This window comes from Protopterus annectens, chromosome 12.part0 (assembly GCF_019279795.1).
Source record: "Protopterus annectens isolate FY-2018-M chromosome 12.part0, PAN1.0, whole genome shotgun sequence".
Lineage (NCBI taxonomy): Eukaryota > Metazoa > Chordata > Ceratodontiformes > Protopteridae > Protopterus > Protopterus annectens.
Genome location: NC_056746.1, coordinates 322,355,028 through 322,371,919, shown reverse-complemented (window position 1 = coordinate 322,371,919; position 16,892 = coordinate 322,355,028). Strand labels below are relative to the sequence as shown.

At 40.4% G+C, this 16,892-nt stretch overlaps 1 protein-coding gene across 1 annotated transcript in view; it reads left to right on the top strand.

Annotated features, from left to right (window-relative positions):
- Positions 1–752: 752 nt before the first annotated feature.
- RBBP6 (RB binding protein 6, ubiquitin ligase) overlaps positions 753–16,892 on the top strand; it is a 2,624,906-nt gene continuing 2,608,766 nt past the window's right edge. The window contains exon 1 of the mRNA XM_044089398.1: positions 753–1,769. Coding sequence (XP_043945333.1) covers positions 1,604–1,769 — 166 coding nt within the window. The 5' untranslated portion in view covers positions 753–1,603. The remainder of the gene's footprint in view (positions 1,770–16,892) is intronic.

Here is a 16,892-nt window from a genome sequence, read left to right as displayed (position 1 = left end):
CCTTGGGCAGATAGCCTAGTACTTACCTATGAACTGTTTACAGTATTTACATTCAGCCTGACAAAATCCGCGGTGGTGCAGCGGTAGCGTTGTTGCCTCACAGCAAGAGGTTCTCCCGTTCGATTCTCGGCTGAAGTGTGGGGAGTGCCTTCTGTGTGGAGTCTGCATGTCCTCCCCGTGGTTGGGTGTTCAAAAGACATGCGTAAATGGGCGTGCCTTCGTTGAAGGTCGAGCTGGCACCTCGGCGTTCGTCAAAATCTACTGCCAGTCATTAGCAGACCGGAGTTCCGCTGTGGCGACCCCTAACTGGGAAAAGCCGAAAGACAACAACAACATTCAGCCTGACAAAAAGGATTCAGATAAAAACATTTGTAGTTAAATAATAAGTTAATATGATATTTGGGAAGAGTTTGATTCCATAGGGTATCAATCAAATTCAAAACTTTCCACCAAGGCCTATTAACCAATGCCTTAGGAAAAGTTCTTAGCTCTTTAGTTCTTTTCTCCATTAGTATTAGCATAAATTTTCTGATGGGTATGAAGTCTGAAGCTCAAATGTCTATCATTATTTTCTGAATTCAATCCTCAATAATCACTCACTGATTTGCCAGAAAACCAAAATTTTATGAGGAACAGACAAAAAATATATACTAAAATCTGGACATTCTGTACAAACCTAGTAGGTTAACCGCTATATTCGCTACAGACCGTTTCTTGTGGAAAAGAAACGTCGGATCACACTTTGACGCTAGACACCACCCCTGCCGTCTAGATTCTGAAACCCCTGAAGAGGATGGACGAAATAGACGCCATAGTTACACATCAGTGTTGAAGAGTTTGGCAGTGTGTACTTATAGCTGATTTATTTGTCCATATTTGTTTGTACATTGCAGTGGCTTAACTGTGTTGACGAAAGTTTTATTATCAAGCAGACTAAAATAAGCATATCTGAGCAACCAACACGTGTATAAATGACGGTTCAACTTTCCCCTTTTAGATGGGCCCTTTGCTTTTGTTGGCTGTGGATTAAACATATTTTGGATTTTAAGGGGGGTTCTCTTCATATCGAGTAAGAAACAGGGAGCAGTTATAATTTAAATTAATAAAACACAAGCTATCACCATATCGTAAAAGGATATCGAAAACTACGTCTGAGCAGTACGATTTCGTTTGACTCGGGGCTCTAGTTGGATTTGTTATCAGAGCAGAGGAATTGTGCGTGGGCCTTGAGAAGTGAAAATCTGGTAGGTCTGGTTTTGGATTTGGGTCTGCATTGCGGCATAGTCGGAGAAAATACATTTTTGGAACGTGTTTGTGATGTAGGAACGTTTTGCGCCTTTGTCTTTTGGACTTTTGAAAAATGCTTTGAGCATTAAACGAACAAAATGTTGATGGTAAAGTCTGCTTAAATAGTGACTTACGTGCATGCCCACAGAGTCGTAAACTTAAGACATTTAATATTATGTTTCCTGTGGGGGGTTGTGCAGGTTTAACACTTGCGATGCCCGAATGACCAGCGTTTTGAATGGGCTTTTTTAGTACCGTTTCGCGTAATTTGGATGCTGCTCCTGTGGAGTGAGAGTGTACTGGAGTTGTAAGTAACATGTCGTGTGTTCATTACAAGTTTTCCTCTAAATTGAACTATGACACTATTACGTTTGATGGCCTGCATATTTCCTTGTGTGACTTGAAGAAGCAAATCATGGGAAGGGAGAAACTGAAAGCAGCGGACTGCGACTTGCAGATAACTAACGCCCAAACCGATGAAGGTAAGTTCATTTTTCCAAGTCTTTAAGTTTGTTTGCTTGTTTATTTAAATATTACTAAGAATAGTATGTTACGGAGTCCATACGTTGAGTAGTAGGTGCAGTACGTGATGGATGATGTCTGCAGATTTGCAGTGCCTGACTCATAAGTAGGCCGTTATGATTTTTTTCTTGTAGTAAAGTTTAATTTTTTTAGCGTGACTCTCATTTACTGTGCTTACATAGACCACTATTATTTGAACTTATATGAAGAGTTTTGTATTTTTTTTTCTTCAAGTTGCAACCTCCTCATCTTTCATTTTTTTTGGTGCCTCTCCTCCACAGAGCACTTGCTTTGCACTGGACACTTACTGTCACCTGTCAAAGCCTCAACCCAGGTTCTTATTTCTTCTATTATATCTTTTTCACCAGAAAATTGGGCTTTGGGTTTTTTCCTATTGTGTTTTGCTGCTTGGGATGTCCTTTTTGGCATTCTGTTTATTGCATTTTTGGCTTTTTTTTCTGAACTGCCAATCTTGTGATTTTGCTGTTGCCCTATTCATTCTCTTAATGGTTTTGTTGAGTACTGCCTCACCAGCCTTCTGGTTGTGTGTGTGTGTGTGTGTGTGTGTGTGTGTGTGCGTGCGCACAAGCCAGGTGTGTACTTTTGCTTTGATTACTAAATTGCTGGTACATTGTCATTGAGGTTGAATATACTTCTTTGTTTGTGAATGCATAGTTTTCTTTTTATCTTGTTGGTCTGTTCACACTTGCGTTGTTTGTTGCCTTTAAATTATATTTATGCCAATTGCTTTTTAGCAATTAAGATGCATAATTTTCACTTGTAAATACATGATTGCTTTGTATAAATAGTGTTTTTGTTGGTTCATGTAAGCTCTCTATTTTGTTTTTATTCCTGCTATATTAACAGGTTTGTTGTTTTGATCTTTGTACTCTCTCTCATATATGTATGTGTTTATGTGAAAAACATATCACAGTAAAATTCTTTTAACTGTTTTTGGAGGTTTTCTCCTGTGGTCTCCACTGAAAATGGGCCTCAAGCCCAGTTGGACCAACCCGGTTAACAAATGTCTAATTTAGTAGTTGGGTCAGTGAGTTGGTTCAGCCTGCTTTTGGTAGTAGTAATGGAGGACAGAGGTGGTGCAGCAACATATACATACAGCAGACCTTATAAAATTGCCCTGTCTCTGTTGCTATCTCAGCTTAATAACCAGGGTTGTTACTGAAAAGGGTCTTGGGATCTGTGTACTTGCCTGGTTAAAAAGTCACCGATTGTAAACTAAATCTCAGTGTTAAACTCTTTTGACAGTTATGCCAAAAAGATTGCACAGTTTCTTTATATAATAATTGTGTTGTACTTTCTTTGAAAAAATGCAGTATGCCATTGCATCGTCTGTATAACAAATTCAAAATTCTGTTTAACTTAAGAACGGATATTTTAAGGAAGATCTTTAGACAAGGGTAGTCTAGTCTGTTGTCATAGCATTAGCTCCATTGGAACTGTCCACATTGAATTGTTTTTCTGTTGCATTATGCTCAACATGGTGTACTTGATGCTGATTCCTTGTCTTTGTTCTTTAGTGTGTTGATTTAACATATACTGTTTATCTTGTTTGGGTGAAGTAAAATATTTTGAATTTCCTCAGCAGCTTACATCTGGAATTTTTCCAGTTGTCAGAATGCATAAAATCATTAAAATTCTGCAAAAACATGTTTGTTGTAATTTCTGATGTGGGGCAGTCTTTTTACAGGAAGTTTGGAAGAAATTGGTTTCTTTAACTGCCTTTGTCTGTGGTTTGGATGTGGCACATTTTTTTACTGTTAAGCTCAATGTCTCCAAAGTTGGAGGGATTTATTTATTGGCATTTGATTACTGGGAAAGTCCGACTGTGTAGAAGCTCATTTTCAGCGGTGACCCAGGGAGAAAAGCTCCAAACTTATTACAAAGCATTTTAAGAAACAATTTAATCTTCAAAAATAAAACATCTGTAGGTCAAATAATTTATAATACATTAAATACAATATAAAAAGATTAGTTAAGAATAGGTAAAGTATATGACCATCATTTAATGTCTGGAGAAATTTTAAACAGTTTGTATAGAAATGAAAGGTAAGTTTAATACAAACAGGAATTGTAATGTGAAGTGAGGGAAAACAGGCTTGTATGTAGAGAGAAGGTCAGAGAAGCGATTTAGGTAGCAGTAAGGAAGTTGGTGAAAGAGAGAGGGGCGGTATGAGGAATGAAAAGGTACTTATTCACATTTAGGGATATAGTTTTATCCTGGTTTTAAACAATAACAGAGCCAGGTTTTAGCTACGAAGTATTTCAGAGTAGTTTTGAAAGATGGGAATGTATAGACAAGATGGATACAGGTAAGGAGTAATATCCTTTGACAACCTTGTACAAGTACAGACTGTACCCAGCAGATTTGATAGAAGTTTTTGATCACTGGATTGCAGTGACCAACTGGGAACATAGTTGTGTAGAATGTTTGTTTTTTAGTGCTAGACAAGACAGGTGGATGATGAATAATTTTGTAGGTGATAAGATGTTGTATAATGTTGGTTGATGTTACAGTTCTAACCAATTTAAGCTTTCAGTGTTATACAGTGGTGGGTTCTGAAAGGGCTACGTGCTGGAAATTTAGCAACTTCAGCTTTGTTCATGTTACTTTTTGTGAAGCCTGGAGGTTGGTAAGGATGGGAGCACTGTAAAGAGGAGTGGGAAGGAGAAGTTCATAGGTAGGTGCTAGGCTATTGGTCCTAGGGCCTATACAAGCCTAGCCAAAAAGGTACCCTGGCTTTCGTCACCCAAGAAAATTATTTTCCAAGCAGAACCACAGAAGTGATCCCCGGGGTGAATTTCCTATTACCCATTCAGTCAAGATTGTTCTTGAAGAGTGCTAATGAGGAGCTCTGTTTGACATAGGTAGTCTGTTCCAGAGTATGGGAAGTCTCTGGGACAGGAATCTATCCCTCCAGCATGTTCTGTTTATTGTGGTGACAAGGTTTAGGTCTCTAGAGCGTGTAGCTCGAGGGATTGGGATTTCTTTAAGTGGAGCATGTCCAACAGCTCTGGGTTTGACATAGCTTTGTATGTTAGGCAGAGAGATCGCCTCTGAGTAGGCGATATGTGACGGAGTAAAGCTGGAGTTTTGAGTTTATCTGCGTGAGGCATCTGTTTGAGGCCAGTAATCCTCTTTTTGTGAGGTATTTTTGCGGCCTTTCCAGTTGTTGTAGATGTCTTGTAAGGTACATACCAAAAGGGGCATTGTACTCTCTAATGGGTCTAATGAATGATGAGTAGAGGGGAACAATGACCTCTTTTTTTTCTGGATGAGAAACCTTTTGTGATGAGGTGTGCCACGTAGGAGGATTTCCTAACCACTGTGGCGATGTGGTTATCAAAGGAGAGACTACTGTCCACTTGTGTCCCAAGGTCTCTTATCACACTTTCAGTGTTAAGTAGACTACCGCCTATGTGGTAGTTCATGGGTACAGAGCTTTTACCAAAGGGGATGACAATGCACTTTTTGGCATTGAGCTTGAGACCATGGCTTTGACACCATGCATCTGTCTCAGTGAGACCCTTTTGTAGGATGTCCGCATCGTAAGGAGTTTTGATTATGGCTCCTAGTTTGCAGTCATCTGCAAATTTAGTTGGCCAAAGACCTTCTGTGTTAGCCTGTACTTTAGAGAAGTAGATACCAAACAGGAGAGGACCCAGGACTGAACCCTGTGGTACTTCACTTGTCACTGGTCTGAAGTCTGATTTGGAGTCTGCTACTTTCACAGTGTGGGTTCTGCCAGTAAGCCAGTTGGCAACCCAGCTTGTGACATAGGGATTTATACCTAGTTTATTGAGTTTATTTATAATTCCAGAGTGGGGGGTGGTGTCGAACGCCTTGGTGAGATCTAGATAGGCTGTGTGAACCACCTTACCCTCATCTATGGCTTTGGTGACTACTTCAAAGAAGTCTTTCAGGTTTAGGAGACATGATCTTGCATTTTACAAACCCGAACTGTGTTGGGTCCAGAGTTTGGAGGTCTCCAATGTCTTTGTTTATGAGTTCCATGATGATACGTTCCGTGGCCTTGCAGACCAGGCTCGTCAGGCTAATGGGGTGGTAGTTCCCGGGGTCTGTTGTGGCCCCCCCTTTGTGGAGTGGGATAACCGTTGCAGTGTGCCATTCAGTGGGCACAAAGCCTGAGGTGAGGCTGTGATTGAACATGGTACTTAGGGGGGGGTGCCAGTTCATTCTGTAGTTCGTGTAGAAGGCAGCCTAGGATGTTGTCACGTCCCATGGATGCTGTGTTCTTGGCTTTGGAGAGTGAGGTTTTTACCTGTGCAGCCGTGATTACAGGAACTTTGCATTCTTCCAGTATAAAGATGGGCTCTTTAGGGGGCGAGAGGGGGGTTTTAGTTGGTTCTGTATATTTAGTGTCATTGTGCTGTAACTCAGAGCAGATCGGAGTGTTGCCATTGAGATTGTTGCCATAGCTGTAGAATGCTTTTTGGTTGTCTTTAGAATCGGTGGCGATTTTGTTTTCATAACTAGTTTTGGAGGATTTTATGAGGGATCTCTGCTTCTCTGTTGTAGAGTTTGTTTATGGCAGAAGACCACCAGATTGGCTTCCTTTTTTGGAGGATAGCATCTTGGTTATGTTAGGGATAGCACGATCCATGCACTCGTATAAGTGCTTATAAAGTGCATTTGTGGAGGATTCAGCAGTCGTACCTCTATTGTCCATCTGCATGGGTGTCGTGAAGTTGGCTTTGGAGACTTTTTTTTACTGTTTTCCTAATGGGGAGTGGGAACGGGATGTGGATGTCTAGGGTGATTAGCCTGTGGTTGGATCTGACCAACGAGGTGCTGACCTCTGGTGTGGAACACCGGTCGCCCATGTTGGTGATGACCAGGTCTAGGATATTGCTGCCCCTGGTGGGGGTGTGGATAAGTTGATCCAAGGCGTTGGAATTGATGATTTCCAGAAAACGTTGAGCAAAAGAGTTGGTGCACAAGTAGTTTTCCCAGTTAATGGTAGGGTAGTTGAAATCCCCATTATTAGAGTGTTGGGTTGTACCTTAATATTTTCCAGTGTATCAAGAAAAGAGGAGTGGGAATCCTGGGGCATGGTGGGGGGGTCTATAGCAAGCTACAATCTGATTTGCGGTTTTTCAAGAAATGGCCGGTGAAGTTTTATTTGCATCAGTCTGAGAGTTCTTGACTGTGTGAAGTATTCCTAATTTTTGATTTTTTTTCTTATCAATTTTCTTTATACAAGTTAAATGTAAGATTTATTCTCCACTGTCACCCTCAATGGTTTATGAGAAGTGACTTCAGTGGTTGTATTATCAAGAAAGGGGACTTAAAATGTTATTTTTTTGTGAGAGAGAGATTTGGACGGTGTAGTAGTTTGGTCGTCTTTGGGTTGAGCATGAGTTGTGAGTTACAAAGCCATGTTTCAGTGGCTGTTTAAAGCTTCCTGAGTAACTTGTTTGGAGGTGTACCATGTTAGATGTGCAAATGAGTGGAATCCTCTGTGTATTGTATTAGGGTGGCCTGTTTGGAAGTATAGAGGGTGTTGGTGAAAATGTTAGAGGAGGGAACCAAGGATGGATCCTTGTGGTACACTTCTGGTGATTGGAAGATGAGACCATGGAATGCCATTTTACTGGCTTATACATATTGGACAGGTGGTTTCTGAACTACATAAAGGTGTGCTGAGACCTAGTGAGGACATTTGAAGTAGAAGTTTGCTGCGACACTGTCAAAGGCTTTAAACAAGTCTAGAAATAAGGAAGAGACTAGTTTGCCATAATTTCTAGCTTTATTGACAGTATCTATATAGATTTGATGGGCAGTGCCAGTACAAATAATTAGGACAGAAGACATAATGTGTAGGTGGCTATAAGGATTGAGACAGGATAGGCAATACTATTGATTGCTATTTTTTAGGTACACTTGGAAGGTTATCAGTTGAAGAGTGTGGCTTAAGAGTAATTTTATATAGGATGTGGGCACAGGTATGAAGGAAAAGTGGATGTGGTGATATGTGGCTGTTGGGTATGGTTGGGATTAGATATTGAGAAATCCTTGGTTAGTGATGCTATACTGTCTGTAAAATTAAGAGTTGAACTGTGTTGCTGTTTTGAATGCTGAGTTATCTTAAGAGTGGTTTAAGTTGAATTTTTGGTCAGGGTGTATGATTTCTTTAATGGATGCCCATCATTTTTTTCGGGGTTGTTTAGTAGTAGTCTGAAAATTATTGTAGTATAGTTTTTTTGTCTTCGTTTATTTGCCGTTCAGTCGTATCGAGTCATTCTGAATTTTTGCCATTCTTTCCATGCTTTTTTTTTTTTCTCTACTATATTAGCATTCTTTTTTGGATAGCCAAACTGCATTATCCGTTTTCAATCTCCTTCCTTCTAGGAGGTGCAAGTCTATTTAGGATATTTAGAAACGTTGCAGTGAATTCAGTTACTGCATTTTCTAGGGGGAGGATATTTAGTAAGATTTAGTTAATAGATGATAGTGTAGTAATAAACATTTCTGGCTTAAACTTGGAAAGGTTACATGTTTTATAAATATGCTGTTTAACTGGCTATGTGAGATGTTTTGTATAAATTTGGGAGATTATCACTGTGTGTCTGACCTGTATTTGCTACGGGTTGATACAAGGATCCAGTCTAATGGAGAATTTGATGTCTTAGTATAATGTGTGGGGCTATTAATTAATTTGCGAATGGGTGACCTGTAGATCCACACCCTGATTGATGAATGTTTGTTCTCCAGCAGGGTATTTAATCTACAGGTAATTTTGTTTTTTTGGCTTTTACCGGTTAGGGGTCGCCACAGTGGAACTCCGGTCCTCTGATTAGCAATAGATTAGCAATAGATTTTTATGGTGCCGAGTTGCCAGCCCGACGCCCAACTTTCAGCGAAGGCATGCCCATTCACGCATGTCTTTCGGAGGCCACTCGACCGCGGGGAGGACATGCAGACTCCACACAGAAGACACTCTAGCCTAGAATCTAACAGGAGAACCTCTTGCTGTGAGGCAACAACGCTACAGCTGTACCACCGCAGCTTATGGTAATGCCTGCTGAAAAACAAGTCTGACCAGTCACGGTGCATGTCATGCTGCTGTGGAGCTCCATTTTTTTTTTTTCAGTCCAACGGCCACCATTATTTTATGCTGACTTAGCAGTGCTTTTGGTGTTTAGCGAGTGTAAAATAAGAGTAAAACAAGTGTGTACGAAACGGAGAAGTGATCGAAAATAAATGAAACTGGGTATGCGTGTGTGTGTTTACGTTGCTTTGTGCTTGTGTGAGTGAATTTGTGCATGAAAGCAGGTATGTGTGTGTGTGAAGAGAGAGCGATCCCTGGCAGCATTGCACAAAAGGTTTTCATACCTCTCTGGACAACTCCACAAATAACAGGGGAAACAAATGATTAAATATAGGAATGGATTTTAAATGTTGCTGTTATAAACTTAGAAAGTTGGTAGAATAACTGTTTCTATTAGCATGAATTTTAAAGGATAGGAAGTCTGAAACTCAAATGTCTATCATTACTTAATGAATTTGATCCCCAGTGACTTCACAGAACACTGCAAATTTTATGAGGAATGGACCAACCATATGAACCAAAACTCTGGACATTTGAGAGAGGTATGCTTTTGACTCCTAGCTCAAGATGGTAACCGGACAAGCCTAAAATAAAGGAGAGGGGGGCAAAGGCTCAAAATTGGAGCATATTTTTCTTGAATATTGGGATTTGTGTTGGCATGGATTTCCTGAAGCAGGAGTGTGCCTGTGAGACTGAGTGAGCTGGACTATGTGCAGCAGCAGTAAATACCTCTGGACCTTTCAGCTGAAGAAATATGGATAAAGCCTAAAAGGGGGAATGAAGGCTCAAAAATAGGAAGGGATTACTTTTATAAAATTAGACTTGCTTAAATAAAAGGTTTCTGTGATGATGAATTTTTCTAAGAAAATAAGTCAAACTAAAATGTTTGTATTTTGGATGTAAAATGCTTCCTCCAACACCATTAATGTGTACTACAGCAAGTGTGAAACATTAGATGGAGGAAGTATGGGCTCGTAAGTGTGTACTAGGCTAATGACCCTGGAGCCTTTACAAGCCTAGCCCATAGGATTACCCTGGCATCATACCACCCAACCTTAGTTTCTAGTGGCTCTGTCGAGTAGAGCCACTGGAGTTATCCCCGGGATGAATTTTCTATTTCCCATCCACTCAAAAAGATTCCTCTTGAAGAGGGCCATTGAGGTGCTCTGCTTGACATGTGTGGGAAGTCTATTCCATAGCATAGGCAGTCACTGGGTTATGAACCTGGCCCTCCAGCATGTTCTGTTGATTTGTGGTAATGAGGTTGAGGTCTCTGGAGCCTGTGGTGCTGAGGGATTGGGATTTTTTTAGATGTAGCATTTCTAACAGAGCTGGGTCAGACCTGGCTTTGTAAGTCAAGTAGAGATGGTCTCTAAGTAGGCGATATGAGAGAGAATAGTTGGAGTTTTTTGGGTCTGTCCATGTAAGACAAGTGTTTTAAGGCCTAGGATCCCCTTTGTGAGGTACCTTTGTAGTGCCTCCAGTTGTTGCAGGTGTCTAGTGAGGTACATGCCAAATGGGGTATTGTACTCTTTGATTGGCCTAATGAGGGAAGAGTAGAGGGAGACGATTACCTCTTTCTTCCTGGATGCAAAACCCTTAGTAATGAGATGTGCCACATAGGACTTTCTGACCACAGTGACAGCGTGGTGGTCAAAAGAGAGATTGCTGTCAACCTGTGTTCCCAGATCTCTTATAACGCCTTATGTGTTTAGTGGACTACCATCAATGTGGTAATTCAAGGGAACTGGGTTTTTCCCAAAGGGGATGAAGACACATTTGTTGGCATTGAGCTTAAGGCCATGGTTCTGACACCAGTCATTAGTCTCATTGAGGCCTTTCTGTAGGATGTCAACATCACTCTGGGAGTTAATAATGGCTCCAAACTTGCAATCATGTATGAACTTTGTCAGCCAGAGTTCCTTTGTGTTTGCCTGGACATCAGAGAAGTAGATACCAAACAGGAGAGGACCCAGGACCGAACCCTGTAGGATTCCACTCGTGACTGGTCTGCAGTCTGACTTGGAGTCAGAACCCACAGTGTGAAAGTAGCTATCTGTGAGCCAGTTTGCAACCCACTTAGTTATATAGGGGTTGATGCCTAGCTTAGTAAGTTTTTCTGTGATCCCTCAGTAGGGAATGGTATCAAAGGCCTTGGCCAGATCCAGGGTGGCTGTATGAACCACATTACCTTCATCCACAGCTCTGGTGACGGACTCAAAGAAGTCAACCAAGTTGAGCAGGCATGATCTACCCTTCACAAAACCAAACTGTGTAGGATCCAGAGTTTGGAGATTCCCTATATCCTTGTTTGTTAGGTCCATGATGACGCGTTCCATAGCTTTGCTTGTCAGACTCCTCAGGTTAATGGGCCGATAGTTCCCAGGGTCTGTAGTCACTCCTCCTTTATGGAGAGGGATGACTGTAGCAGTGTGCCATTCGGTAGGGACAAAGCCTGAGGTGAGGCTGTGATTGAACAGGGCACACAGGTGAGGTGACAGTTCACTCTGTAGTTCATGTAGAACACTGCCAAGTCCCGTAGAAGCAGTATTTTTGGCCTTGGACAGTGCTGTTTTAACCTATGCAGCAGTGGTACTGGGTGCCTGGCAATCTACTGGTATTGTAATTGGCCCTTTTGGGGGGGGGGGGTAAAGTTAGCACTGAATCTGTCTGCCAGTATATTTGCAATATATGTTGGCTCTGTATAAGCGGTACCATTGTGCAGTAGCTCAGAGCAAATCTGGGAATTGCCATGGAGATTCTTTAACTATAGAAGGCCTCGTTCATAGGTTCATACTAGGCTATCTGCCCTAGGGCATTTATAAGCCTAGCCAGAATGTGTTTGGCTTTCGCCACCCATTTTAAATTTATTTTGCTATGCCCTTTTTCGAGGTTAGTTTACTGTGCCTCAGTGACACAGAAGTGATACCCGGGATAAACCTACGATCTCCCATCCACTCATTAAGATTCCTCTTGAAGAGAGTCAATGAGGGACTCTGCCTAACCTGGACTGGGATTTTATTCCAGAGTGAAGAGAGCCTCTGGGTTATGAATTGTGGTTGCCTTTACTGTCTGATGCAATTCTGTTTTCATAGCTAGCTATAGAGGTTTTACATTTAAAAAAAAAAAAAGTTAGTTATAAAATAAAACAGTTTTAGACAGTCCATTCTCTAAGAACAGTAATGCCCTCCAGGGTGTGTGTGATTGTGGAAATAAAGCCCTTCACCTGTGGCATCTGGCCTAAACACCCCTGGGCTGGCGTTATTTCTACAGTGGCAAACACCCTGTCGGGCATTATTGCTTGCGTGTGAAACTATATAAGTTTGTGCTAGATATAGGAGAGTTAGTTTGTCCAACCACTTGACATTCACATCACCTAATGTTTTCTTGCAAAATGTTATGGATATCCAATATAGGACATCTTGAAGTGTAGCTATATTGTCACCCAAAGGGTTATAAAGAATACACGTTTGTTCTTTTGAGGAAAGCCATAAGAAGCTCTGCTGAACTGAGTTTTTGTGTAGGTTTGCTGTAATGGGAAATGTGGTAGCTACTGGAAATATTATACCTTTCCTGTTTATATGGTCATGGATGATATAGCTAAGAGGTATACGTTCAGAGCATGCTGGGTGTAAACCAAGCTTCAGTTGCAGCGAGAACACCAGGCATATATTGGGTGATCCAGGCATGTAGTTCAGTTTTGTTTCTTGTATTTTTAACCTTTATTGCAGCAAAAAATTAGATCACCAAGGGTGGGTTGTGGCTGTTGGGATCCAAAGTGTGGGAGAGAATTATTTTTGTGTTCATTTTGATAGGTGGAGCAAGGATTAGGGTGTACATCTCCCCCTAGAAGGATTTTAATGTACTGGGGAATTATGCATACTTGTTTTTTGGAGAGGATTCTTGCACTTAATTTTGTTTTGATTGGGGTTTAAGTGCAATTAGTCAGCCTATATTTGGTATAAAGATGAGGGGCAATATTAAATAGGTTTGGTGTAATATGTGGAGAGTGTAAAGAAATATGGAACGGTGGTTGGGAGAGGTTGCAAGATATTTAGTCTTGTTAGGATGAAAAATACAGTAGGAGGAGAACCGAGGATAAGCTTAAGAGTAGCGTAATTAAGGTATCTGTCTTCTATAGATGTTGTTGGGTAGGGGAAGTAGCAATGAAGAAGGAAATGAGAAGTTGCAGGGCAGTAAGATTCAGTGATGGTGGACTCTGAGAGCTGGAAGAGGATAGGTAAGGAGAGAATACTTCTCTATAGCTTGTCCTGGTACCTTCTCTGGAATGCAAGGAATAGAAGGATTTTAAAGGCTAGAGTATGAAGATAGTCAAAATCAGAAGAAATGGGGGTTTATTTGGGAAAAGAAAAAGCTATAATGCGGAATAGATGGGTACTAATTGGGAGGGTTGTGATTTATAAATAGAGTGCAAGGCAGTATGGGGGAGAAAAAAGTTGGAGATGGGGAAGTAGGAAACATGGAAGAAATAATGTATGTATAGAAGTAGTACGGTCAGTTGGGAAAGGTTTTGGAGGAAGTCGCAAGGAAAGAAGTATAACAATCAGAGTGTATAAGACCACCAAAGTCAAGTGATGATGACCTAGAGGAATTCTTACATTTCTTGCATGAAACCTGGTAATGAAGGAAGGATATTAGCTGAGAAATTTACCAGAAACCAATTGGAATAATATTGATTCAGCAACATTAGTAAGAGAATTATTCACGTGTTCAGGTATAACAATTGCTTCAGCTAGTTTAAAAAAAAAAAATTACAGGTGAGCAGCAGATACTAGACATTGTTTGTGTTCCTAAAAAAATTACTTTTACTTCAAGTTTTACCACCATTGATGTGCAGTGATCATGGGGATAAAAAAGGTTAATTTGTTGCTAGATAATTCCGCCAAACTGAAATCTAAACCAGTGCAGAGATTAATTGCATATTACAATGCAGCAAAGCAGTCACTATGTAAACGTTACTGGAGTGATTTGTTCAATGAAAAACTGCAAATGGAATGTGGAAAGATTTGAAGGAGAAATTGGAGTGCAAACAAATTAAAAAAAAGTTTGACTTTAGGATCTAGGCATACAACGTCAGGGGGATATATTTCCTTAAGAACAAGATACCCGAGTAAGGTGAGACAAAAATATAAGAAATGGAAGAGAGGTTGAACTGCAGCTTTGAAAACTGAAATAAGCAAGCTGGGCAAACTAAGTATAGTCTTGAGACGTTATCAAGAAAAATTTGAAGAATCTTTTATGTAAAGATATTGAACATAATAGGAAACCTTTAGAGCTAAGATGTGGAAGGAATAAAAGCTGTACACATTGTGTAGATTCTAAAATGTATTCTCTGATGCAACTGATTTTATGGATGTATTTCCAAAATATTATTAAACGGTTTGGCTCCACAAAGGGGATGATGAGTTGTTCTAGTGACATCCAGGTAACCTCATACACTGGAATCAAATTAAATTATATTGAAAAAGAACTGTGCAAACTGGATTCAAGCAAAGTACAGGGAGGAGATGGAATTAGTAATAATGACCTGAGAACATTTGAGCAAGAACTTAAAAGTACCATTGTATCTATTTACTTGGCCATATAAATGTGGGGTGATTTTCTCAAGATTGGAGAAATGGGCTTATTAAAAATGTCTTTAAAGGAAAGTTGTGTAGGACAAACCTTTAAAGCTGGAAAGCTGCACCAAGAAAGCAGTTTGGGACGAGAATGTGATATTAAAGAACTTGAGCAAGAAGTGTATAAATATTTGGGAATTGATGAAGGATGAAGAATAAAGCACGAACAAATGCAAATAAAACTCGGCAGTACTTTAGAAGACTTAAATTAATCCTGAAAACATCTGACTTCTAGGAACAAAATCCAAGCTGTAAACCAATTTGCTCTTCCTGTCCTAAGTTACAGTTTGGAGTGATTGACTGGACCCAGAATGTGTTGGATAGATAGGAAAACAAGAAGGGTGCTGCATGCTCACTAAATGACTTGTAAAAATCTGTGTATACCAAAATGTTCCGAAGGAACCTTCTTGAAATTGATTACATGTATAGATCTGTAATTATGGGACACCACACGTCTGCAGACCTCACAAGCCCCAAATGAAGTGAAAGTTTTGAAACATGAGACTAAAATCTCAGGTGGCTTTCCTGCTTAGTCTAGCAGAATCGTATCGGCGTCAAGTAGGATTGGAAATCAAACCACAAGTAGATAAAAATCAGTCTGTAACTGAATGTGCCAAATAAAAAGAATATAAGGTGAAGGACCAGATGAGAAGGCAAGTGTGACACCAAGGAAATACTGCCAGTCTAGTTGTTTGGAATTTTGTAAGTAATCCTGTGTTTGTGAATATTAGTATGATTCATATGTTTGTCTTACAAATGTAAGAGAACTATATGTTATGTGTATGTTAAACTACTGGTGCAGAAGTGTGTGAACTGTGTGTTATGTACTGAGCTTCAAGAATGTAACCACAGTGTGTACCCTACTGGAAAAGAACAGAAATGTATATAAACAATATGACCCGCGGTGGTGGTGCTGCGGTAGCGTTGTCGCCTCACAGTAAGAAGCTGTCCGGTTCGATTCTCAGCTAGAGCGTCTTCTGTGTGGAGACGTGCGTGAGACGTGCGTGAATGGGCGTACCTTCGTTGAAGGTTGTGCGTCAGGGCTGGTAACTCGGCACGTAAAAATCAAGTACCAATCATTAGCGGACCGGAGTTCCGCTATGGCGACCCCTAACCGAGAAAAGCCGAAAGACTCAACAACCTGTGCAATTGTATGGTTTAGTAGTAGTAACTGGAACATAGTTAACTTGCAAAACTTCAAGAAAATAAGATGAAATTTAAAAGTGCTTTACGATCTATAAAAAGTAGTTTCAGTGCAGCAAGCGGACACCATGAAATGGAGTTAGTTTCTTTTTATTGTTTTGGAGAGAATTGATTACTAGGTCTAAAATGTAAAAGTACTGTTTTACAACTTCAGCTCTAGGCAAACATCTGAGAGAGATGTATTTTTGACAGAGAAATGTTGCATTTTGTTAAGCTTCTGTTAGCTTGTGAACTGAAGGCAGGTGACCGTGTCATCCGAGCTAACCCAGCAGAAATCATAAGTTATTTAACTTAAGAACTCTCTCGGAGAAAGCTGTGCATTTTGTATCTTGAATTGGCTCTAGAAACATCCAGCCATCATCAGCAGTACATTTCTCTTGCTCTGTAAGTAAATTTATTTAGGGCATAGTATCTTTTAGATATAGACAGGAATATAGTAAAGACTAGTTTAGATGTTTTCTGTATTTATTTGAGACTGTCCTGCAATGTTGTTTTAAAATACTTCTTGTGATTCTGAACTCTGTAGTTACTGTGTTGTTTGAGTATTGTCTTGTTCTTTTATTTATTAAATATATTTAAACGTTTTAATTGTGGCTGGTTTGTTTACAAATATTTAAGCTCTTGCATATGTATTTGTTGTCACTGTACAGGCCACTCCTAAATAGCCTTGAAGGTCTTTGTCACACTTACCATTTGGATAATTGTAACATTACACAGTAAGATTGGGCACCCTTTGCTAAGGGCCTTTAAAAGTAGTTTAGTGGCTGGTGGCGGCTGGTACTACCTTATAGTCTGGGCAGAAGGGGACATGGTAAACCTGTGCCAGCCTTTCTCAGGTGTTTGTGTATAAATCAAATGTTAGTGTGTGAATCGGCTACTTGGGCAGGGACACTAAGCACTGGTTGGACAGTGTGTGCTGGAAGTTTTGGCTTAGCCACTCAGCTGAGATCTCAACCCTATAGCTGTGCCAGTGGGAAGTCTTATTGGGGATCTGGAGAATGAGAGAGAGACCAGCCCCGCGACTGTCTGATCTCTGTGTGCTCTTAAGAGAAATTGTACTTTAATGTGTGTGTGTGTACTTGTCTCCTCCCAATGTGTACTTCCCTCACTGGTGCTAGTGGTGAGGATTGAGGCTCCCTGATTATTGGGC